We start from the raw sequence: 20857 nt of genomic DNA on the forward strand, positions 1-20857 counted from the left end.
CAAAAACACTACCTTTAGGTCTTCCCACAACATTTCATTTGGATTAAGGTCAGGCCATTGACCTGTCCATACTAGAGGTGTAAATGAAGAGCATGTGCCCAATATATAAACTCATCAATAACAGTGTTCCTGTACATTGGTTTTCATTTCTTCACCTGTAATGCTGTTAGTTTAAAGGGAATCAGAGCTGGATAATACAAAATGTTTTATACATACCTGGGGCTTCCTCCAGCCCCATACGCTCTGATCGATCCCACTCCGCCGTCCTCCGCTGCCCGCAGCTCCGATACCGGGTCCCGTAACTTCAGGCAGTCGCAGCCAGTCAGACGTAAGAGATGTGCACTCTTTGTATATCTCTCTAGAGGGCGCACTCCTCCTGCGTAGACTGGCCCCGACTGACAGAATTGCGGGGACCCGATATCTGAGCTGTAGAAAGGCTGAGGACGGCAGTGTGGGAGCGATCGGAGCATATGGGGCTGGAGGAAGCTGCAGGTATGGATAAAACGTTTTGTATTATCAAGCTCTGGTACACTTCAAGCCAACACACACACACAAAAAAAAAAAAAAAAAAAACCTTTAAAGAGGAACTGTAACATAAAAATATCCCCTGGGGGGTACTCACCTCGGGTGGGGGAAGCCTCCGGATCCTAATGAGGCTTCCCACGCCGTCCTCCATCCGTCAGGGGTCTCGCTGCAGCCCTCCGTGGAGTCCGGGCAGCGGTGACGTCATTATTTACCTTCCTGGCTCCTGCGCAGGCGCTCTGACGGCTTTCCATTCCGAACTACACGGAAATACCCGATCGCCGTCGGGTCCGCTCTACTGCGCAGGCGCAAGTCTCCTGCGCCTGCGCAGTAGAGCGGACCCGAATGAGATCGGGTATTTCCGTGTAGTTCGGAATGGAAAGCCGCCACAGCGCCCCCGCTGGAGCCAGCAAAGGTAAATATTGAAATGACAGTCGGCACAGTCGCCGGCTGTTCGGAGGGCTGCGGAGAGACCCCCGTGGGACAGAGGACGGCGTGGGAAGCCTCATTAGGATCCGGAGGCTTCCCCCACCCGAGGTGAGTACCCCCCAGGGGATGTTTTTAATGTTACAGAGTCTCTTTAAGGCTGCTTTCACAGTGGGACGTTACAGGCGCACGTTAGCCTGCTTTGCCGCGTTTGGCGCAGTGATTAGCCACATGGCTAATTAAGATTCACCACACTGTGCTGACGTCACTGGCGGGACAACATAATGCAGAGTGTTCCGCTCACGTGGTCTCCACCAGCGCATGCGTACTATAGTACGCATCACGGACACATCAAAGAGCCGCTTAATGCGGCTCTTTGCTAACGTCCTCCGCCACCACCACCACGAGTTGCGTTAGGTGCACGTTATGCAACCTTAACATAGCACCTAACGCAACGTCTTGTGTGAAAGAAGCCTTAAAGTGGAAAGGTAATTTAAATAAAATGATATGACCTCAGTTGAATTACTCAGCTCACTGGAAAAAGAAGTGTATGTGATCTGGCAAATTAGGGCTTTTCTTTTTTAATTTGACTGCCAATAGTTTGTAATGTCTAGTTTCAGCAAATGTTGCTTATCTGTGATCTAGGTGATGTGGATAATCTTTTTTTACTAACACAGAACATTTATATCACGCTTCTCTCCTGGCGGACTCAAGGCGCCAGAGCGGCAGCCGATAGGACGCGCTCTATAAGCAGTAGCAGTGTTAGGGAGTCTTGCCCAAGGTCTCCTACTGAATAGGTGCTGGCTTACTGAACAGGCAGAGCCAAGATTCGAACCCAGGTCTCCTGTGTCAGAGGCAGAGCCATTAGTATTTCTGCTCATGCAGTAGGACCTTATTTTGTAATAAATAGCGTAACCACCTTGTAGGTAAGTGCTTATGAGCGCAACTACACCACTGCCAGTTAACTACCAGCTAACGCCCATAGGCGTCAGCAGGTCTTAAGTGGGTTACCATGGAAACGGCCGCTCGATCGAGCGGCCTTTCCATGTCAGTTCACGGAGGGTGTCTCCGTGAACAGCCGGAGAGCCGCCGCTTGCGGCTCGCCAGCAAAATGTAAACACATACGGCGCCGTAGGGCAGATCGGCGATCCCCGGCCTCTGATTGGCCGGGGATCGCAGTCATTTGATAGGCTGAAGCCTATCCTACAATGCGCAGGACGGATATCCGTCCAGCGCATTTCACAGCCAGAGCGAGAGGGCGGAAGAGGTAGGGAGGGCGGAAAACGCTGTGGACGGAGGCTTTGAGGAGCCCCCCCCCCCCCCCCGCTTGGCCACACAGAGCGGCAGCGATCAGTCCCCCCCAGCAGGTCATCCCCCTAGTGGGGAAAAAAAAGGGGGGGGGGGGGAGGAGTCTGATCGCCCTGCTGTATTCACGATCTGTGCTGCGGGCTGCAGAGCCCACGCAGCACAGATCTCTAAAACACAGCCCAGTCCTTAAGTGGTTAATACACCTTTGAGCAATTCTGTGTTCTAATATGACCAAGCTGAGGGTTGCAAACCTACCACTTTATAAGGTTTACTGGATCGGTTATAGCTTTTATAAAGAAAATATGAATAAATTGCCCGCAGTATGAACTTAAGTGTGTGTTCTTGGTAATTATAAAACAGATGCAGGTGTTACTATAACTCCTAGAAAGCTTGCACAGGACAGAAAGAAAAAGCATAGAGACATGCACCTTTTATTTAGATAGTTTAGCCTCTCCAATTCACCTTCATCTGTGACTAATTACAAGCTGTATTGTATTATATCTCGCAGCTGTGTCAGCTGGCTGCCACAGAGCAGCTAATTGGTAAACACCAGATGTTAACATGTCTGCTTCCATGAAAGCAGGAAGTAGACAGATTTATCACAGGATTTCTATCAGATGTAACAAAAATGTTTTTTTCTTTAAAGTGTACCAGAGACGACAGATATTTAAGACCTTTTACTTACCCGGTGTTTCCTCCAGCTCCAAAAGCACACATGCGTCCCTCGCTGTCCTCCCGATTGCCTCCGTTAAGCAGCAATCAGCTCCGGTATTTGGCTCAGTGACGTAAGCAGGGGGTCTTCTGCGCATGCACAGACCTTCCGTGCAAAAGCAGAAGACCCCGGCTGACGTCACTGCGTCAGACTTGGCCCAACTGAGCCAAATACCGGGAGCTGATCGCAGCTTAACGGACGCACGCGGGAGGACAGCGAAGGATGCATCCGTGCTTATCGGGCTGGAGGATCTGTAATATCTGTCGTTCCGAGGGTCACTTTAAAGATTACTATCATTTGGAGCAGAGAGGAAGTTCTGAGTTCAAGTCCACTTTAAGGGATAGGGGGTTTAAACTTTGGTGGTGTCATCAGGAGCTTACTGCACAGGCAGTACAAGAAAACTTCATACTGCGCCTGTGCAGTAAGCTCCAGATGACGCGCGCAGGAGCGAGCACTAGTCGTCTAGTTAGACGAATATTAGGCTGGGACTAGCGGTGGGGAACCGAGGATAGTGGGAGGACGGCGCGGGACATGACAGCTGCAGGATAGAAGCCCCAAGTGTTGGTTTTTGTTTTTTTTTAACACCACAGAAGAACCCCTTTAAAAAATGCTAACTGCCAAATTTTTTTTATCAACCTTTCCTGTGCACAAGGATTGCACAACAACCTGGTTCCATCAACACTGGACACCTGTGGTTTCCATAAGCGTTTGCTTCGGTAACTTGCATCACTCGCAAACATTACCGTAAATAAGCTCGCGTACAGTGGGTCACACTAATAGTGTAACTTACAGTACTGTTTGCCCTTGCAAAAGCTTCTTTCAACACTCGACGTGATTGCGACATTCACCGTCGGGAGCAAAATTCAACTGCGGCAATAATCGTGCAGCACTACGATTGCGCTTGGGGAAAAGTTGAGACGCGCTAATGGAAACATGCATCACCATTTACATGTAAATCACGATGCACTACCTATCGGCCGTCAATCCGCTTGCTCATGAGTTCCGTGTGACAGCGGAGGACACAGGGACAGAGGAGGAAGACACGGGGTACACACAAGGCACAAGGGGGACATAGGTGGGTGGAAAAGGTCCAAAGAACCCCATGCACAATTGACGCCCCAGGTTTAGTATAATTCCCCCTCCCCCGGTTTTTGTCCTCTAAACCTAGGTTCATCTTATAGTCAGATAAATACTCTCTGGGTGTGCAGATGACTACAATAGCACAACCACCACTTCACTAAGCTTTCCCCGCAGTCCTTACTATGTCCATGCCATTAGAACCAAACATGACACCCAATAGAACCTTAGATAAAAGTCCAATCCAAGTTTGCAATATGTATTATATTTTCTGAATGTGGCACCAATGGAAAAGACCAAGAAATTAGCCACAACAAAGTATTACCAAGAAGCAGAAAAAAAAAAAATTTGAAAAATTTCTGTAAGCAGTTAAATCCTAAATTTGCATCATGCAAAGATTTCAACAATCATCTCAGAAGGAGGATGTACTTTCCTAATCAGTTTCTATAAATCAATCAATCCACTGTTCGGAAGAAAAAACAAATTTGCAAAAGTGAGGAAGAAAATATATTATAACAACTATTACCTGACAAATCATGATGGATTAGATCAGAAAAATTAGGGTCATCTCCCCACCAAAATATCCATAGCTCTCTACGTCCAGGGCGCTGGTCTCGTCGCCATACACTTAATACATCAGCCTTCAGACATCGACTGAAGCTGCTCAATATGGGATCCTCTTCTGTTACTGGAAAAAGGATTGGAGCAGAAGTAGGACCTTGCCACACATACTGTTTCCATTTGATCCCTGTAAGATCGGCCTGAGAAATATAGATATAGAATATGTCAATTAACAGCAAAAACATTCATTCAAACATACCTAAACCAGCTTATGTCAGCTACCTCAAGCTGGTTAACATAACTGCTCTAATAGTTTGTAACAATTACTGAACTTCAAGCTAATTTAACTAAAAAGAAGAAATAGGACATTATTATCCAGATATGTAAAGGTGGCCATACATCAGGTGACTTGGCGGCTGATCGACCACGCAATTCGATTATTATAATCGGAAGTAAAATCGGTGCCACTAAGTGCATGCCCGATCGACAATGCAATTTTTGGGCTGAAATGGGTCACACATGCTGCAAGATGTAGTTAAGCAGACTTGCTCGATCGGGTGCCTGTCAGTAACGGCGAGCGATATCAGGAAGAAAGACGAACACAATGAAACCCCAACGCTAGCCACCCTGTTAGATGTGCCCCCTCCTGATGCCCAGTGCACGCTATACATTACCCGTCAGTGACCTCCGCTTGCTCCAAGCTCCCTCCGTTGTTCATACACACGCGCCCGATGTGGTTGAATAGTAAGGGCGCGAGTGGCTATGACTAATGAGCGAGTGTGAAGTTCCGATACACATGAGCTAATTTGCCAGGTCCATTAAGTTCCCTTCTAAATAAAGATTGGACTTTTATCGTACCGGTTGAGCAGACCTTCTTCTATGGTATCCGTTTGGCCTAGCTGCCCATGGTCCTGCTCCTGGTCAAGTCAGTGGGGTGGCGAGTGGTGTACTCTTGTTCTACAGTGCATGTCAGGCATCACACACACGCGCCCATGTTACTAGGCAACCATGTGGTGCGTGTGTATGGACAGCGGAAGGAGCCCAGAGCAAGTGGAGGCCACTGACAGGTAATGCATAGCATGCTAACATGGCCGACAGCGTAGGGTCGGATGCGGCGTCACTAGGCCGATTCCTAAACAATTTCAGCATGAAACGGATAGGAAATGGGCCTGTGATATATGGGCAGCCGACAGATCTCGCCCTATTCAGATTCGATAAGAGAGATTTGTCTTTTGGTTGAATTTGCCCATCACCGCTAGATGTATGAGCACCTTTATAAAACGTAAGGATACCAGAGCCTAAAAACTTTGAAGACTGCACAGTAAGGCCTCTTTCACAGTGCGACGTTAAAGTCGCACGTTAGAAAATTTTATAACGCAGACTACCACACAGTAATACAAAGTCTGTGCGTCATTAACAGTGCACACGTTGCGTTGTGTGTAACGTGTACCAATATTTAAAAAGTGCTGCATGCTGTGCGTTTAGCAATACATTTTCTGCATCATGTGTGTTGCACATGCTCAGTAAGGTTTTTTTTTTTAATGTAATGCATGCACCGTTTTTGTTCCATCACTGAGCGACGAAAACAGCGCACCAAACGCAGGGCTAAAAAATGTACTATAATCAGTCGGTGGATTCTTATCACAGTTGATAACAGATAAATTAGACTGAGAAGAATAAAACTAAAAGCACGATAGGTGTTTACTGTCATGTTCCCACTGATAAATGTAATAAAATACATGAGGGTGCTTCGTCTCTGGTTCTCTTTAAAGGAGTTATCCGGGCATTCTAAAGAAAATAAAGGCTACTTACCGGGGGCTTCCTCCAGCCCCAAGCTCCCAGGACCTCCCTCGCCGCACCTCTGCGCGCAGCCGTTCGCCGTAGCTCCGTCTCGGTCCCCGGCGATGACCTGGAGGTCGCTCTGTACTGCGCCTGCGCGAGTGGCGCTGTCAATCACCGCCACGTGGGCCGGAGCGGACTGCGCAGGCGCAGTAGTTCTGCGCCTGCGCAGTCCGCTCCGGCCCACGTGTCGGTGATTGACAGCGCCACTCGCGCAGGCGCAGTACAGAGCGACCTGGAGGTCGCTCTGACGTCATCGCCGGGGACCGAGACGGAGCTACGGCGAACGGCTGCGCGCAGAGGTGCGGCGAGGGAGGTCCTGGGAGCTTGGGGCTGGAGGAAGCCCCCGGTAAGTAGCCTTTATTTTCTTTAGAATGCCCGGATAACGCCTTTAACTGCAAACGCTTAGGAATTTTAAAGGATATCCGGCGGGTCTTCCGCCTCTAATGCTGGGCATACACGGTGAGGTTTTCCTTATCAATCGAGCCACTGATGGCTCGATTGATAATTTCCGACGTGTCCGATCACCACGGCGGATCGATTCCGAGCGGGAATCGATCGGGGACGAGCCGGCATCGAGCCGCTGGCTCGATTCCGGCGCATTATCTTACCGTTTATTCCCAGCATAATACTTTTAGTCATAGACTAAAACTAGTCCTTGGTAAGAGTACTTGTAGAAGGTACAGACAGGAACAAAGAACATCTATCAGGCCCTAGGGAATGTAACTGTGGGTACATGTAAGAGTGATGTGCAGGTACTCTGCAGGGGAATAAGGAGATTCTTCCTCTATTACACATTCTTCATGCACAATCTGAACCAGGTTTATGGGCGATAGACAACAACACCTCTATGTTCAATGTGCACAACATTCTCAGTGGATTCCCTGCAGCTCTGTGGGGAGAGCATATGTATAGTACTACTGTGTAACAAAATAAACCTGAGAGATTAAATTAATATTTTATACATACCTGGGGCTTCCTCTAACACCCTTCAGGCTAATCAGTCCCTCGCTGTCCTCCTCCACCACCTGGATCTTCTGCTATGAGCCCAGGTACTTGAGTCAGTCTGGCGTAGTGCGCATGCACACACTCCGCTGCTGGGAGCGTACTACACCTGCTCAGCACCATTACGCAGGTGCAGAATGCTCCCGGCTGTGGGAGCGGCACACAGCCTGACTGTGCCGACTGGCTGAATTACAGGGACTCATAGCAGAAGATCCAGGTGGCGGAGGATAACAGCGAAGGACTGATTAGCTTGAATGGGGAATCCCCAGGTATGTATAAAACTCATTTTCATCCGTGTCAGGTACCCTTTAATTCTTAGTCAAACCACATTTTAACATATCAAATTATTTGATTTCATGAGCAAAGGGAGTGCATAAATTTTCATAAACCAGTATCGTCGCAGAATTATTTCCATCTCATTGACCATCTCTATTAGTGACACAGCTACACATCAGGCTTTATTCTTACAGCATATATGTTATTTAGTACATATGAGATTCCTGTTTACATATCATATATACAGTCACAATCAGATGTATATATCTGACTTTAAAAATACAGGGACTGCTTTATTGAAGCAGCACAAGTAACTAATTTTGATTGGTTTATTTCATTTTTGTGGACTAAGCACAGCTATTACTGTATATACAAAATTATTTGATGACTATTATCTGAGAAATAGAACATTATCATATTTTCTATTTTAAATAACTTGAATTCATTAGGAGTCAGAGCACTTTTTCCTTACTCCAGGTACCCAAAAATTGCTCCGACTCCACAGCCCTGCATCATATAGTGTACCAAATTCCAACTGCAAAGTACAACTGTTTAATTCAGTGGAAGGTGTGGGTCACACTTCAGACACAGTTGTCCTTTAAGGTCTGTATACACTGCTGATGTTGCCTGATTGGGTTGGAACCCGATGTGGGGAGACATCTCTCGGCTGATGCAGTACAAGCTCATTTTGGTTTTAAATGGGGAGGTGGAGAAGGCACAGACGTGATGTCACACGGCGGGTGGCATGCACAAAGCAATCAGCCGTTGCTCAGCTGAGTTGTATCGCCTGATAGGTTATAGGGTTTTTTCTTTGATGACTCTTGTAAAGGCCAAGAATACCTAGGTGAGTAGGGAGAGACCAGGGCCCATATGCAATTAACTTTTTCTCCTAAGTTTTCTCCTAGGTGATATTTTTAAACTTGTCAATAAAATGCCTTTTAAGCCACCAGAAAGCAAGAATACGGAAAATAAGTTTGATGGTACTTTTTCAACTACTTTTCAGTACTGTTTCAGTTGAAAAAAAAAAAAAAAAAAAAAAAAGTGTTGGAAAATTACTTTAAATATTAGATGAAAACTTATCTCCTAGGGGAAAACTCAGGAGAAAAGAATTGCATATGGCACCGGGAGTCCAATGATGCAGTATTGTCAGGTATAGGGAAAATAAACATAGATATATACTCACAAAGGTGGGTTGCAGTTCCTGCACCGTATAGGCCTGCAATGTGAAACATCTTGTATTTTTTAATAATATTTTGCACTGTAGCCACTGGAATTTGAGAACATTTAAAAATGGCCTTGTAGCCCTTTCTTGACTTGTGAGCAGCCACAATTCACAGTTTCAGGTCCTCATTGGGCTCCTTTGTCTAAAGGCTCATACACACATCAGACCATAGTCTTTGGAAAATGAAAGATCACAGACCAATTTTACCCCCTTCCATGTAGGTGTTACAGGCCCTACTGCATAGAGCCAAATTAATCCATGCCATGCACTGATGAGGATCAAACAATCCTAAAGAGTCTGTATGCATGTTGGATTATTATGGCTCTGTACAAATTAACAAGCTGACACATCATTGCATTCCAGCGGTTCTGGAGGTGTGTTTAGCTTCTAGAGCTAACGTACACACATGCGACAACGATCGTTCGTTGTCAACGACGAACAAACTTTTAATTGATGAAAGAACGACCTAAGCAAAGTTTTAAAAGGTGTATAACGATCTGATCGTTAGAACGAACGTTACATCACATAAAAGCAACTATAGCTCCTGCGCATAAAAATGAAAGTTCCATGGAGAAATAGTGAAATGCGCATGTCAAGCCTAGTACGAGTGACAGTTTCCAACAAAGTACTACTTTTGCAAACGATCGCCGTTGGAAAAAAATCCGCCAAGCTAGATCGTTCGTTTTTAATGATCTAGCTCACCCGTCGTTCGACTTAATGGTCGGCTGCTTTTTTTTTTTTAAACGATCGTCGTTTTAAACGATCGGGGAACGATCGTTTCAAACGACTATAGTCGCATGTGTGTACGCACCTTAAAGGTGGCCATACACTGGTCGATGTGCCATTAGATCGACCAGCTGACAGATCCCTATCTGATCGAATCTGATCAGAGAGGTATCGTATGGCTGCCTTTACTGCAAACAGATTGTGAATCGATTTCAGCCTGAAACCGATTCACCATCTGCTGAGCTGCTCCTGCCGCCTGTCCCCCCCCCCCCGTATACATTACCTGATGCTGGCTCCGGGTCCTCTTCTCCGCATTGCACGGCTCTATTCCGGCTCCATCCCAGCGCTTCCTGTGTTACTCCGTGACCAGGAAGTTCAAATAGAGCGCCCTCTATTTGAACTTCCTGGTCACTGCAGTGACACAGGAAGCGCCGGGATGGATGGAGCCGGAACAGAGCCGTGCAATGCGGAGAAGACGCCCGGGAGCCAGCCTCAGGTAATGTATACTTGATCGGATCGGCCGCCGCTAGCGACGCGCACTTTACCCGCGGGCGATCGAGGGTAATTTCCTGCACGGCGCGATCGACGGACCGATCCGATTTCGGGAGGAAATCGGATCGGCTGCTGCGTTTACCGCGAACGATTGGCAGCAGATTCGATCCCAGGATCAAATCTGCTGTCGAAACGGCCGCAAATCGAGCCAGTGTATGGCCTGCTTAAGGGTACAATGGTTAATTTACATATATTCAGCAGTGATGCCCTGGGAGACATCTCAAGCTCACTCCAACCTGAATTATCGCAACTTCTTACTGTTTTAAGAAAGCAAACTTAAGAAAGCAAAACGGTTTTTCTTAACATCTTAGTAAGGGGGCTTTTAGGACCATTGTAGTCCCTTACACACTCCAATGAGTTCTGGGTAACCATGAGCTTGCTGGTTAGTCTGTACCTCTCCATGTAGTATGAGAGCCATACCTACACAGTCTATTCTATGGAGCTGAACTCCCCATCAGACAGAAATCTTTGCAAGATGCTGCACACAAAGATGCTGTGGACATTCAAAAGATCAGCATCTGCAAAAGATCTGTTCCTGCAAAATGCATTCATAGTCTATGATATCTGCAGATCTCATACACACCTTGTTTAACTCTCTGGGCGATACAATGGCATCGCCCAGGAGGGAGCGCAGCATTTTTTTTAAAAATGTTTATTTTTTTAAATCATGTAGCGAGCCCTGGGCTCGCTACATGATAGCTGCTGCACAGCGGCATCCCCCCACCCACTCCGATCGCCTTCGGCGATCAGAGTAAGCAGGAAATCCCGTTCAGAACGGGATTTCCTGCTGGGCTTCCCCGGTCGCCATGGCGACGGGGCAGGATGACGTCACCGACGTCATGGACTTCGTGACGTCAGAGGGAGTCCCGATCCACCCCTCAGCGCTGCCTGGCACTGATTGGCCAGGCTGCGCAAGGGGTCGGGGGGGGCTACGCGGCACGGCGGGCAGCGGCGGCGATCGGAAGTTACACGCAGCTAGTAGCAAAGTGCTAGCTGCGTGTAACAAAAAAAAAAAATTATGCAAATCAGCCCACCAGGGCCTGAGAAATCCTCCTGCGCGACATACCCCGAGCTCAGCTCGGGATTATCGCCCAGGAGGTTAACAGACATTCATCTGCAGATCAGATCCACCAGGATGGATTTTCAGATCTGCAGATGATTGATCTGCAGATTAATGTCTGTTAAACAAGGTGTGTATGATGATCTGCAGATATCAGACTATGAATGCATTTTGCAGGAACGGATCTTTGGCAGGAACAGATCTTTTGCAGACACTGATCTTTTGTGTCTGTACAGCATCTGTGTGTGCAGCATCTTGCAAAGATTTGTATCTGATGGGGAGTTCAGCTCCATAGAATAGACTGTGTAGGCATGGCTCTCATACTACATAAAGGGTGGTAAGATTGGTCTGTGATCTTTCAGTTTCCAAAGACTATAGTCTGATGTGTGTATGAGCCTTTAGCCATGACTGCAGAGACCTGCTTTTTTTCACCTGTTGAGAGGATTAAAACAGCTGTTCCCAATTAATCAGGGTAATTAGGATGCTTTATAACAGCTTGGACTATTTGAAATAGTATAGAACTTTGAATTTTCCCACAGACTGAGGCCTGGTGCACACCAGAGGAGTTTTTCTGAGCGTTTTGAGTTTTGAAATCTGCTGCTAATGTTATCCTATGTGTCTGTGCACACTGGAGCAATGAGGTTTTGTAAAAAAAAAAAAAAAACATAGCATTACATTGGGAAGAGCTTTTGAAACCTCTAGCGTTTGGGTGCTAGAGGTTTCAAAAGCTCTTCCCAATGTAATGCTATGGGGGTTTTTTTTACAAATCCTCATTGCTCCAGTGTGCACAGACACATAGGATAACATTAGCAGCAGATTTCAAAACTCAAAACGCTCAGAAAAAACTCCTCTAGTGTGCACCAGGCCTGACAGTTTGAGAAGGGTATGAATTTTGAACTGGACAGATTTTGCCTAAATGTAAATAAAAGCTGAAAATTATGTTTTTTTCCTTTCCACACAATAATGCTTCTTGAACGTTGCCTTGGTTGTTTTGCTTGTTTTGGGAGATAACCATGTATTTTCCCATCAAAAATTTACTTGCTGTTTAAAGGGAACCAGAGAGGAACGGGCTGAAAAAAAATAGAACAAGATTTTATACATACCTGGGGCTTCTTCCAGCCCCATAAGCCTGGATCGCTCCCACGCCACCATCCTCCGCTCCCTGGATCGGCGGTACCAGGCCCCGTCACTTTTGGCAGACGCGAACAATTGTCCGCATCACAGGGGCTCCCTCCATACTCGTACGCATGAGGCTGCGCAGTGTGATGCAGACATTTGGCCGCGTCTGCCGGCCGACTGGCTGACTCGCGGCAATGACGGGACCCGGTACCGGCGGATCCAGGCAGCAGAGGACGGCGGCCTGGGAGCGATCCAGGCGTATGGGGCTGGAGGAAGCCCCAGGTATGTATTAAAGCTTCCCCCCAACCTCTCTGGTTCCCTTTAAGTAACTAAGTACAAATTTACCAGAGGTATGAGAAAAATTTGAGAGGGGGCAAGCAAGAGGGCTTTTAGCCATTTGGTTCCCTTCTGAGCTAAGTGCTTCTGCCTTACGGTTACCGACATCTGCCTCGATCTACCTGCCGCCTGCACAGACCTCTGCCTGGATTTTGACTACTCTCTGCCTGCCTTATTTGTACAGTTTCACAATTTAAGTTTATTCATTAATTTAATCAATTCAACAATATGGTGTTCCAGTGTTTTATTTATATACAGAATGTTTACCAGGCTTTTATTCTGATATATTTTGGTGAATTATGACTTAAGACTCTGAAGCAAGTCTCAATTCTCTTTTTTAACCTAAATTAATGTTAAGCCCCAAAAGCACAGCTAAACGGCTGCTATCCTGCGGCAAAACGAGGGGTTAATACCAGGGCTGTGGAGTCGGAGTCGTGGAGCCGGAGTCGTGGAGTCGTGCAATTTTGGGTGCCTGGAGTCGGAGTCGGGAAAAAATGCACCGACTCCGACTCCTAATGAATTTGTAACTGTAATTAAAATAGAAAATATGATAAAATGTTCTATTTCTCAGATAATAGTCATTAAAAATAATGTATATATACAGTAATAGCTGTGCTTAGTCCACAAAAACGAAATAAAACAATCAAAATTAGTTACTTGTGCTGCTTCAATAAAGCAGTCCCCGTATTTTTAAGGTCAGATATACATATCTGATTGACTGTATATATGATGTGTACACAGGAATCTCTTATATATACTAAATAACATCTATGCTGTAAGAATAAAGCCTGATGTGTAGCTGTGTCACTAATAAGAGATGGACAACGAGATGGAAATAATTCTGCATTGATGCTGATTTATGCAAATGTATGCACTCCCTTTGCTGATGAAATAAAATAATTTGATATGTTATTAAAATTTGGTTTGGTGACTACAAATTAAAGGGTAACTGAGACGGTTGAAAAGTAAAGTTTTATACATACCTGGGGCTTCTTCCAGCACCCTTCAGGCTAATCAGTCCCTCGCTGTCCACCTCCACCACACGGATCTTCTGCTATGAGTCCTGGTAATTCAGCCAGTCAGCGCTGTCCGGCCGCATGCCGCTCCCACAGCCAGGAACATTCTGCACCTGCGCAATAGTGCTGCACAGGTGTAGTATGCTCCTGGCGCCGGAGTGTGTGCATGCGCACTACGCCTGACTGGCTCAAGTACCTGGACTCATAGCAGAAGATCCAGGTGGTGGAGGAGGACAACAAGGGACTGATTATCCTGAAGACGGCTGGAGGAAGCCCCAGGTATGTATAAAACTTTAATTTCATCTGTCTCAGGTTTACTTTGTTACACAGTAGTACTATACTCTACATATGCACTCCCCACAGAGCTGCAGGGAATCCACTGAGAATGCTGTGCACATTGAACACTGAGGTGTTGTCTGTTTACAATCCCCTCATTCCCCTGCTGAGTACCTGCACATCATTCTTACATGTACCCACACTTACATTGCCTAGGGCCTGATAGATGTTCTTTGTTCCGGTTTGTACCTTTTACAAGTACTCTTACCAAGGACTAGTTTTAGTCTAAAGGGAATAAATATAGTAGTCTACATATCATTCTCACTTCAGTTGTCTTGTAAAATTCCTAAGCGTTGGCAGTTAATAGACGAATTTCATGTTACATACTTTTAATCAACAAAATTGTAATATGCAAATTAGAGGAGTCGGAGTCGGTGGAATCCTAAACTGAGGAGTCGGAGGATTTTTGGACCGACTCCACAGCCCTGGTTAATACCCCCCAAATTCCCTTTCCTGTGTCAGGGGAGCGCTTCCTGATTGAGGCATAGCTACAGCCATAAGCTCTGCCTCAAGCGCGTCAATCCCCACTGATCGCCGCCTCTCCCCCACCCCTCTCATCTGCCTTCACAGAGGGGGAGATCCGCACAGCGATTGACACGCATGGAGGCAGAGCTACAGCTCATAGCTCTGCCTCCAGGCAGAGCAAAATCCACGACCAAGAAAGTCGTGGATTTTGTTGGGGGAAGAGGGGGTTTGGGAGGATTTGGGGGGTATTAACCCCTAGTTTTGCCGCGGGATAGTGGCGGTTTAGCTGTGCTTATGGGGCTTAACATTAATGTAGGTTAGAAAAGAGAATGGAGACTCGCTTCAGAGTCAGTTTAAGAATTGGAGGCCTAAAATTTTTGTAAGGAGAAAAAAAAAAAAAAAAAACAACAACGCTTTTGACTCAATTCCAGACAGAAATGCGCTGCCAGGGAGGTTAAAGTGGCAATGGACCAGCTAAAGGTACAGCTCTGTCCCACCACACAAAGTGGAAATTTTTTCGAAAATTTCACGAATGCAGAAGCCAGGCCTTGTTAACAGTTGGGTGATGTGGTACCTCTCTAAGGAGGCATCTTTACACTGAAAGTTGCACTGCAATAGTAAGGCTACCCAATAGACTACAGTAACCCAATGCAGTGCATGCAGTCCATTACCGCATATTGTGTGCTTTGAAGCACAATTTTTATCGACTATGCTTCACTGTATGTGATGCACCAGTTACACATCATGCAGTGCGACTTATGTTTCTGTTTTTATAGGCATTGCAATGGAGCTTCAATTGTGAATAAAGTCTGAGGGCTTGTTCACACCTAGGGTGTTTTGCGTTTTGTTTTGAACACCGGCGATATTTAAAAAACGCCCTAAAATCAATAGTGCAATGAATGCATATCAGCACATTGCGTCCGCTTTCCATTCAGCAAAGCGCTGCATGTACCATTTTTGGGGCGAATTTGCTACAATGGAAGGTATAGGAAATGCGCAAAACGCTCACAAAATCGCTTTATCCGGCAATTGCGTTCCAGCTGTTATAAATACATTGTATTTATTCATTTCCGGGTGAAAGTTCACTTCCTGACCGACGTCAGGAAGTGAAAACAGAATTGCTCTGCAAAAAAAGTGCTTACAAAGTACATTGTACAAAATCGTAGCGCACAGTGGAGCGCCGGGAGGGGGGAAAAAAATTGTGCAAAAAAAGCGCAAAATTTGGTAGTCAGCGATTTTGACTTTATATGTGATCAAAGCCTGAGACCTGGAACTCACTAGAGCGTTTTGAGGATCACTTTCAATCGTTAGTTTCCCTAAACGCTCTGCCAATGTAAATGGGACAGATTCCACTAGAGCGATTGGGCAAATTGCAATCGCAGGACATGCAGTATTTTGGTACAGTTTCCAATCTAAGGTATAGGAGCAGGGAAATCGCTCCAAAAATTGCTTGCAAAGAGCTACCACAAATCACTAGTGATTGCACTTTGTACTGGGTCCTTTTCCACTGTGCATGGCATGCATCTTGCAAGACATGATGCCGATACCATTGTGATGCTTTCGAATCCAAATCTATCTAGCCATGCACAGCTATAGGAATTTGCATGCAAATAGACGGCAGCCTATCGATTTCCCGCCTGAACCCGCATGCATAGTGGAAACTGGCCCCAAGTGTTTAAAGGGCAACCAAAATGAGAAGGATATGGAGGCTGCCATATTTATGTCCTTTTAAGCAATACCAGTTGTCTGGCTGTCCTGCTGATCCTCTGCCTCTAATACTTTTAGCCATAGACCCTGAACAAGCATGCAGATCAGGTGTTTGACATTATTGGTGCATTTAAAAAAGGGAAGGTTCAGTGACTATCCAAAAAAAAAAAAAAAATCCCCATCCACTTACCTGGGTATGCATAGAAGGATCCGCAGACCAGGTGCTGGTAGAAAAAATGCTGTTCTTTATTCAAAATATTCCACATGACATGGCAATAAAACCACAAGGTTCAACTGACGCGTGTCAGCTTACAATCTGCCCTTAGTGATAGTTAGGGCAGATTGTAAGCCCGACACGCGTCAGTTGAACCTTGTGGTTTTATTGCCATGTCATGTGGAATCTTTTGAATAAAGAACAACAGCATTTTTTTCTACCAGCACCTGGTCTGCGGATCCTTCTATGCATATCTGAGTATTAGCTTGGCTTTCCTGGTCCTGCACCTGCTGGTCTGATTTGAGGGGGTAGAGCGTTTTGAACTTTCCCACTGCCCCACTTACCTGGGGCTTCCTCCAGCCCGTGGCAGGCAGGTGCCCTCGGCGGCGCTCCACACGCTCCCGGTGGTCTCCGGTGGCACGCCCGACCTGGCCAGGCCGGCGGCCAGGTAGGGCTTCTTCTGCGCTCCAAAATGCGCCTCACGGCGGCGCGTTGATGTCATCAGACGTCCTCCGGGCTGTACTGTGCAGGCTCAGTAGTTCTGCCTGCCACGGGCTGGAGGAAGCCCCAGGTAAGTGGATGGGGATTTTTATTTTTTTCGGATAGTCCCTGAACCTTCTCTTTAAGGATACCCACAGTGACATGTGACATGATGAGATAGACAGGTGTATGTACAGTGCCAAGCACACAAATACAGTGGTGTGAAAAACTATTTACCCCCTTCCTGATTTCTTTTTCTTTTGCATGTTTGTCACACTTAAATGTTTCTGCTCATCAAAAAACTTTAACTATTAGTCAAAGATAACATAATTGAACACAAAATGCAGTTTTAAATGATGGTTTTTATTATTTAGTGAGAAAAAAAAACTCAAAACCTACATGGCCCTGTGTGAAAAAGAAATTGCCCCCTGAACCTAATAACTGGTTGGGCCACCCTTAGCAGCAATAACTGCAATCAAGTGTTTGCGATAACTTGCAAGGAGTCTTTTACAGCGCTCTGGAGGAATTTTGGCCCACTCATTGTTGTAATTCAACTTTGAGGGTTTTCTAGCATGAACCACCTTTTTAAGGTACTTTTTAAGGTACATGCCACAACATCTCAATAGGATTCAGGTCAGGACTTTGACTAGGCCACTCCAAAGTCTTCATTTTGTTTTTCTTCAGCCATTCAGAGGTGAATTTGCTGGTGTGTTTTGGGTCATTGTCCTGCTGCAGCACCCAAGATTGCTTCAGCTTGAGTTGATGAACAGATGGCCGGACATTGTCCTTCAGGATTTTTTGGTAGACAGTAGAATTCATGGTTCCATTTATCACAGCAAGCCTTCCAGGTCCTGAAGCAGCAAAACAATCTCAGACCATCACACTACCACCACCATATTTTACTGTTGGTATGATGTTCTTTTGCTGAAATGCTGTGTTACTTCTACGCCAGATGTAACGGGACACGCACCTTCCAAAAAGTTCAACTTTTGTCTCGTCGGTCCACAAGGTATTTTCCCAAAAGTCTTGGCAATCATTGAGATGTTTTTTAGCAAAATTGAGACGAGCCTTAATGTTTTTTTTGCTTAAAAGTGGTTTGCCCCTTGGATATCTGCCATGCAGGCCGTTTTTGCCCAGTCTCTTTCTTATGGTGGAGTCGTGAACACTGACCTTAATTGAGGCAAGTGAGGCCTGCGGTTCTTTAGATTTTGTCCTGGGGTCTTTTGTGGCCCCTCGGATGAGTTTTCTCTGCGCTCTTGGGGTAATTTTGGTCGGCCGGCCACTCCTGGGAAGGTTCAACACTGTTCCATGTCTTTGCCATTTGTGGATAATGGCTCTCACTGTGGTTCGCTGGAGTCCCAAAGCTTTAGAAATGGCTTTATAACCTTTACCAGACTGAAAGATCTCAATTACTTTTGTTCTCATTTGTTCCTGAATGTCTTTGGATCTTGGCATGAAGTCTAGCTTTTGAGGTGCTTTTGGTCTACTTCTCTGTGTCAGATAGCTCCTATTTAAGTGATTTCTTGATTGAAACAGGCGTGGCAGTAATCAGGCCTGGGGGTGACTACAGGAATTGAACTCAGGTGTGATAAACCACAGTTAAGTTATTTTTTAACAAGGGGGGCAATCACTTTTTCACACAGGGCCATGTAGATTTGGAGTTTTTTTCTCACTAAATATTAAAAACCATCATTTAAATATGCATTTTGTGTTCAATTATGTTATCTTTGACTAATAGTTAACGGTTTTTGTTGAGCAGAAACATTTAAGTGTGACAAACATGCAAAAGAATGAGAAATCAGGAAGGGGGCAAATAGTTTTTCACACCACTGTAACTATGCGGTGTTCCTTCTTTTCCTTTCTCTGCCTGAAAGAGTTAAATATCAGGTATGTAAGTGGCTGACTCAGACAAGAAGCAACTACAGTGTGAGCCTCACTAATAAGAAATTCCAACTATAAAACACTTTCCTAGCAGAAAATGGCTTCTGAGAGCAAGAAAGAGATAAAAAGGGGAATTTCTTATCAGTGAGTGTCACACTGTAGTCACTTCCTGTCTGAGTCAGGACTGAGTCATCCACTTACATCCCTGATATTTAACTCTTTCAGACAGAGGGGGGGGGGGGGGGGGGAAGGGAGGAACACAGCATAGTTATTTGTGTGCTTGGCACTGTACATACACATGTCTACCTCATCATGTTACTTCAGGTATCCTTGATAAAACTTTTTATTCTTTAAAACAATCAAGAAATATTGCACTTACAAAGTTAGTAGATATATGCACGTATAGGAGGCTTGGTTATGCGCCTAAATGCGTAGTGACGTCAGAAGGCACGCCGTGACGAGGATGCGCCCGCTGTTTGTCTCTCCCCAAGTACCATTGCTCTTGCTGGCTCTGGCCAAGCTCAGGGGCTGCAAGAGGGCTCATTGGCGGCTTCTACACATACATATACCTACTAAGTTTGTCATTTTATTTATAAAGCGCCAACATATTACGCAGTGCTGTACATTAGTTAAGGTTACAGACAATATTTAGGGGTGACATACAGCAATAAGACAATACATGAATACAAGAAGAACCAGATCACGCATCACAGTAGGAGTACAAGGTAATGCTTAGTCACCGGATGGGAGCATGGAGATTAGGCAAGTTGAGTTAACTCAAATGCATAGCATGAGTGTACAGTAATGGATGTGCATCATCAGGTAGTGCAGTATTTCTTGCGATTAAAAAGGTTGATGCACCATTGGAGCACTCCCTGTTCCCTTGTTTCTCTACTTAGATTACTGGCACCACCCAGAAGTGGGAGCAAGTACCTGGAGCAAACAACACCTTTCTTAATAGGGCTATAGTGGGTTAGATTAGCGCAAGTTAGGGCTGGTGCACACCAAAACCCGCTAGCAGATCCGCAAAATGCTAGCAGATTTTTAAACGCTTTTTTTTATTTTTATGAGGCGTTTTGCTAGCGTTTTGCGGATTGCTGCTGCGGTTTTCAGTATAGTAGATTTCATATATTGTTACAGTAAAGCTGTTACTGAACAGCTTCTGTAACAAAAACGCCTGGCAAACCGCTCTGAAGTGCCGTTTTTCAGAGCGGTTTGCGTTTTTCCTATACTTAACATTGAGGCAGAAACGCATCCGCAATCCAAAAAATGCCTCACCCAGGCATTTTTCGTTTCTGCAAAACGCCTGCCGCTCTGGTGTGCACCACCCCATTGAGATACATTGACCAAGCAGATCCGCAGCCGCAAGCGGATCTGAAAATGCCCAAAAAGCCGCTCGGTGTGCACCAGCCCTTAAAGAGCAACTGAAGTGAGAGGTAAATGGAGGCTGCCATATTTATTTCCATTCAAATAATACCAGTTGTCTGGCAGTGCTCTTGCTCTATTTGGCTGTAGTAGTGACTGAATCACACCTGAAACAAGCATGCAGATAATCTTGTCAGATAAAGTCAGAAACTGCTGATCTGCTGCATGCCTGTACAGTGTCTATGGCTAAAAGCATAATGCTGGGCATACATGGTGAGATGTTTCAGCGGCCAGATTGATAATTTCCGATGTGTCTGATCACCGCGCCGGATCGATACCTCGCTCAATCCTTGCGGGCGGACAATGGAAGAAACGAGCGTCAGATAAGGAAGCGCCCACGGGGACGAGCGCGAATCGATCCGGGCGCCCACGGGGACGCGACGGTATCAAGCCAGCGGCTAGATACCGGCTCACAAACGAGCCGTGTATGCCCAGCATTAGAGGCCGAGACTAAGCAGGGCAGCCACACAACTGGTATTGCTTAAAAGGAAATAAATATGGCAGCCTTCATATCCCTCTCACTTCAGTTGTCTTTAAAGTACTCTCTCATTTCTGACATTATGGTCAGATCTGACAAGATTAGCTGCATCCT

At 45.8% G+C, this 20857-nt stretch overlaps 1 protein-coding gene across 1 annotated transcript in view; it reads right to left on the reverse strand.

Annotated features, from left to right (window-relative positions):
- MED13 (mediator complex subunit 13) overlaps positions 1-20857 on the reverse strand; it is a 191143-nt gene that overhangs the window by 162886 nt on the left and 7400 nt on the right. Inside the window, exon 2 of the mRNA XM_068268750.1 lies at positions 4572-4806. Coding sequence (XP_068124851.1) covers positions 4572-4806 — 235 coding nt within the window. The remainder of the gene's footprint in view (positions 1-4571; positions 4807-20857) is intronic.

Source organism: Hyperolius riggenbachi, chromosome 2, assembly GCF_040937935.1.
Source record: "Hyperolius riggenbachi isolate aHypRig1 chromosome 2, aHypRig1.pri, whole genome shotgun sequence".
Lineage (NCBI taxonomy): Eukaryota > Metazoa > Chordata > Amphibia > Anura > Hyperoliidae > Hyperolius > Hyperolius riggenbachi.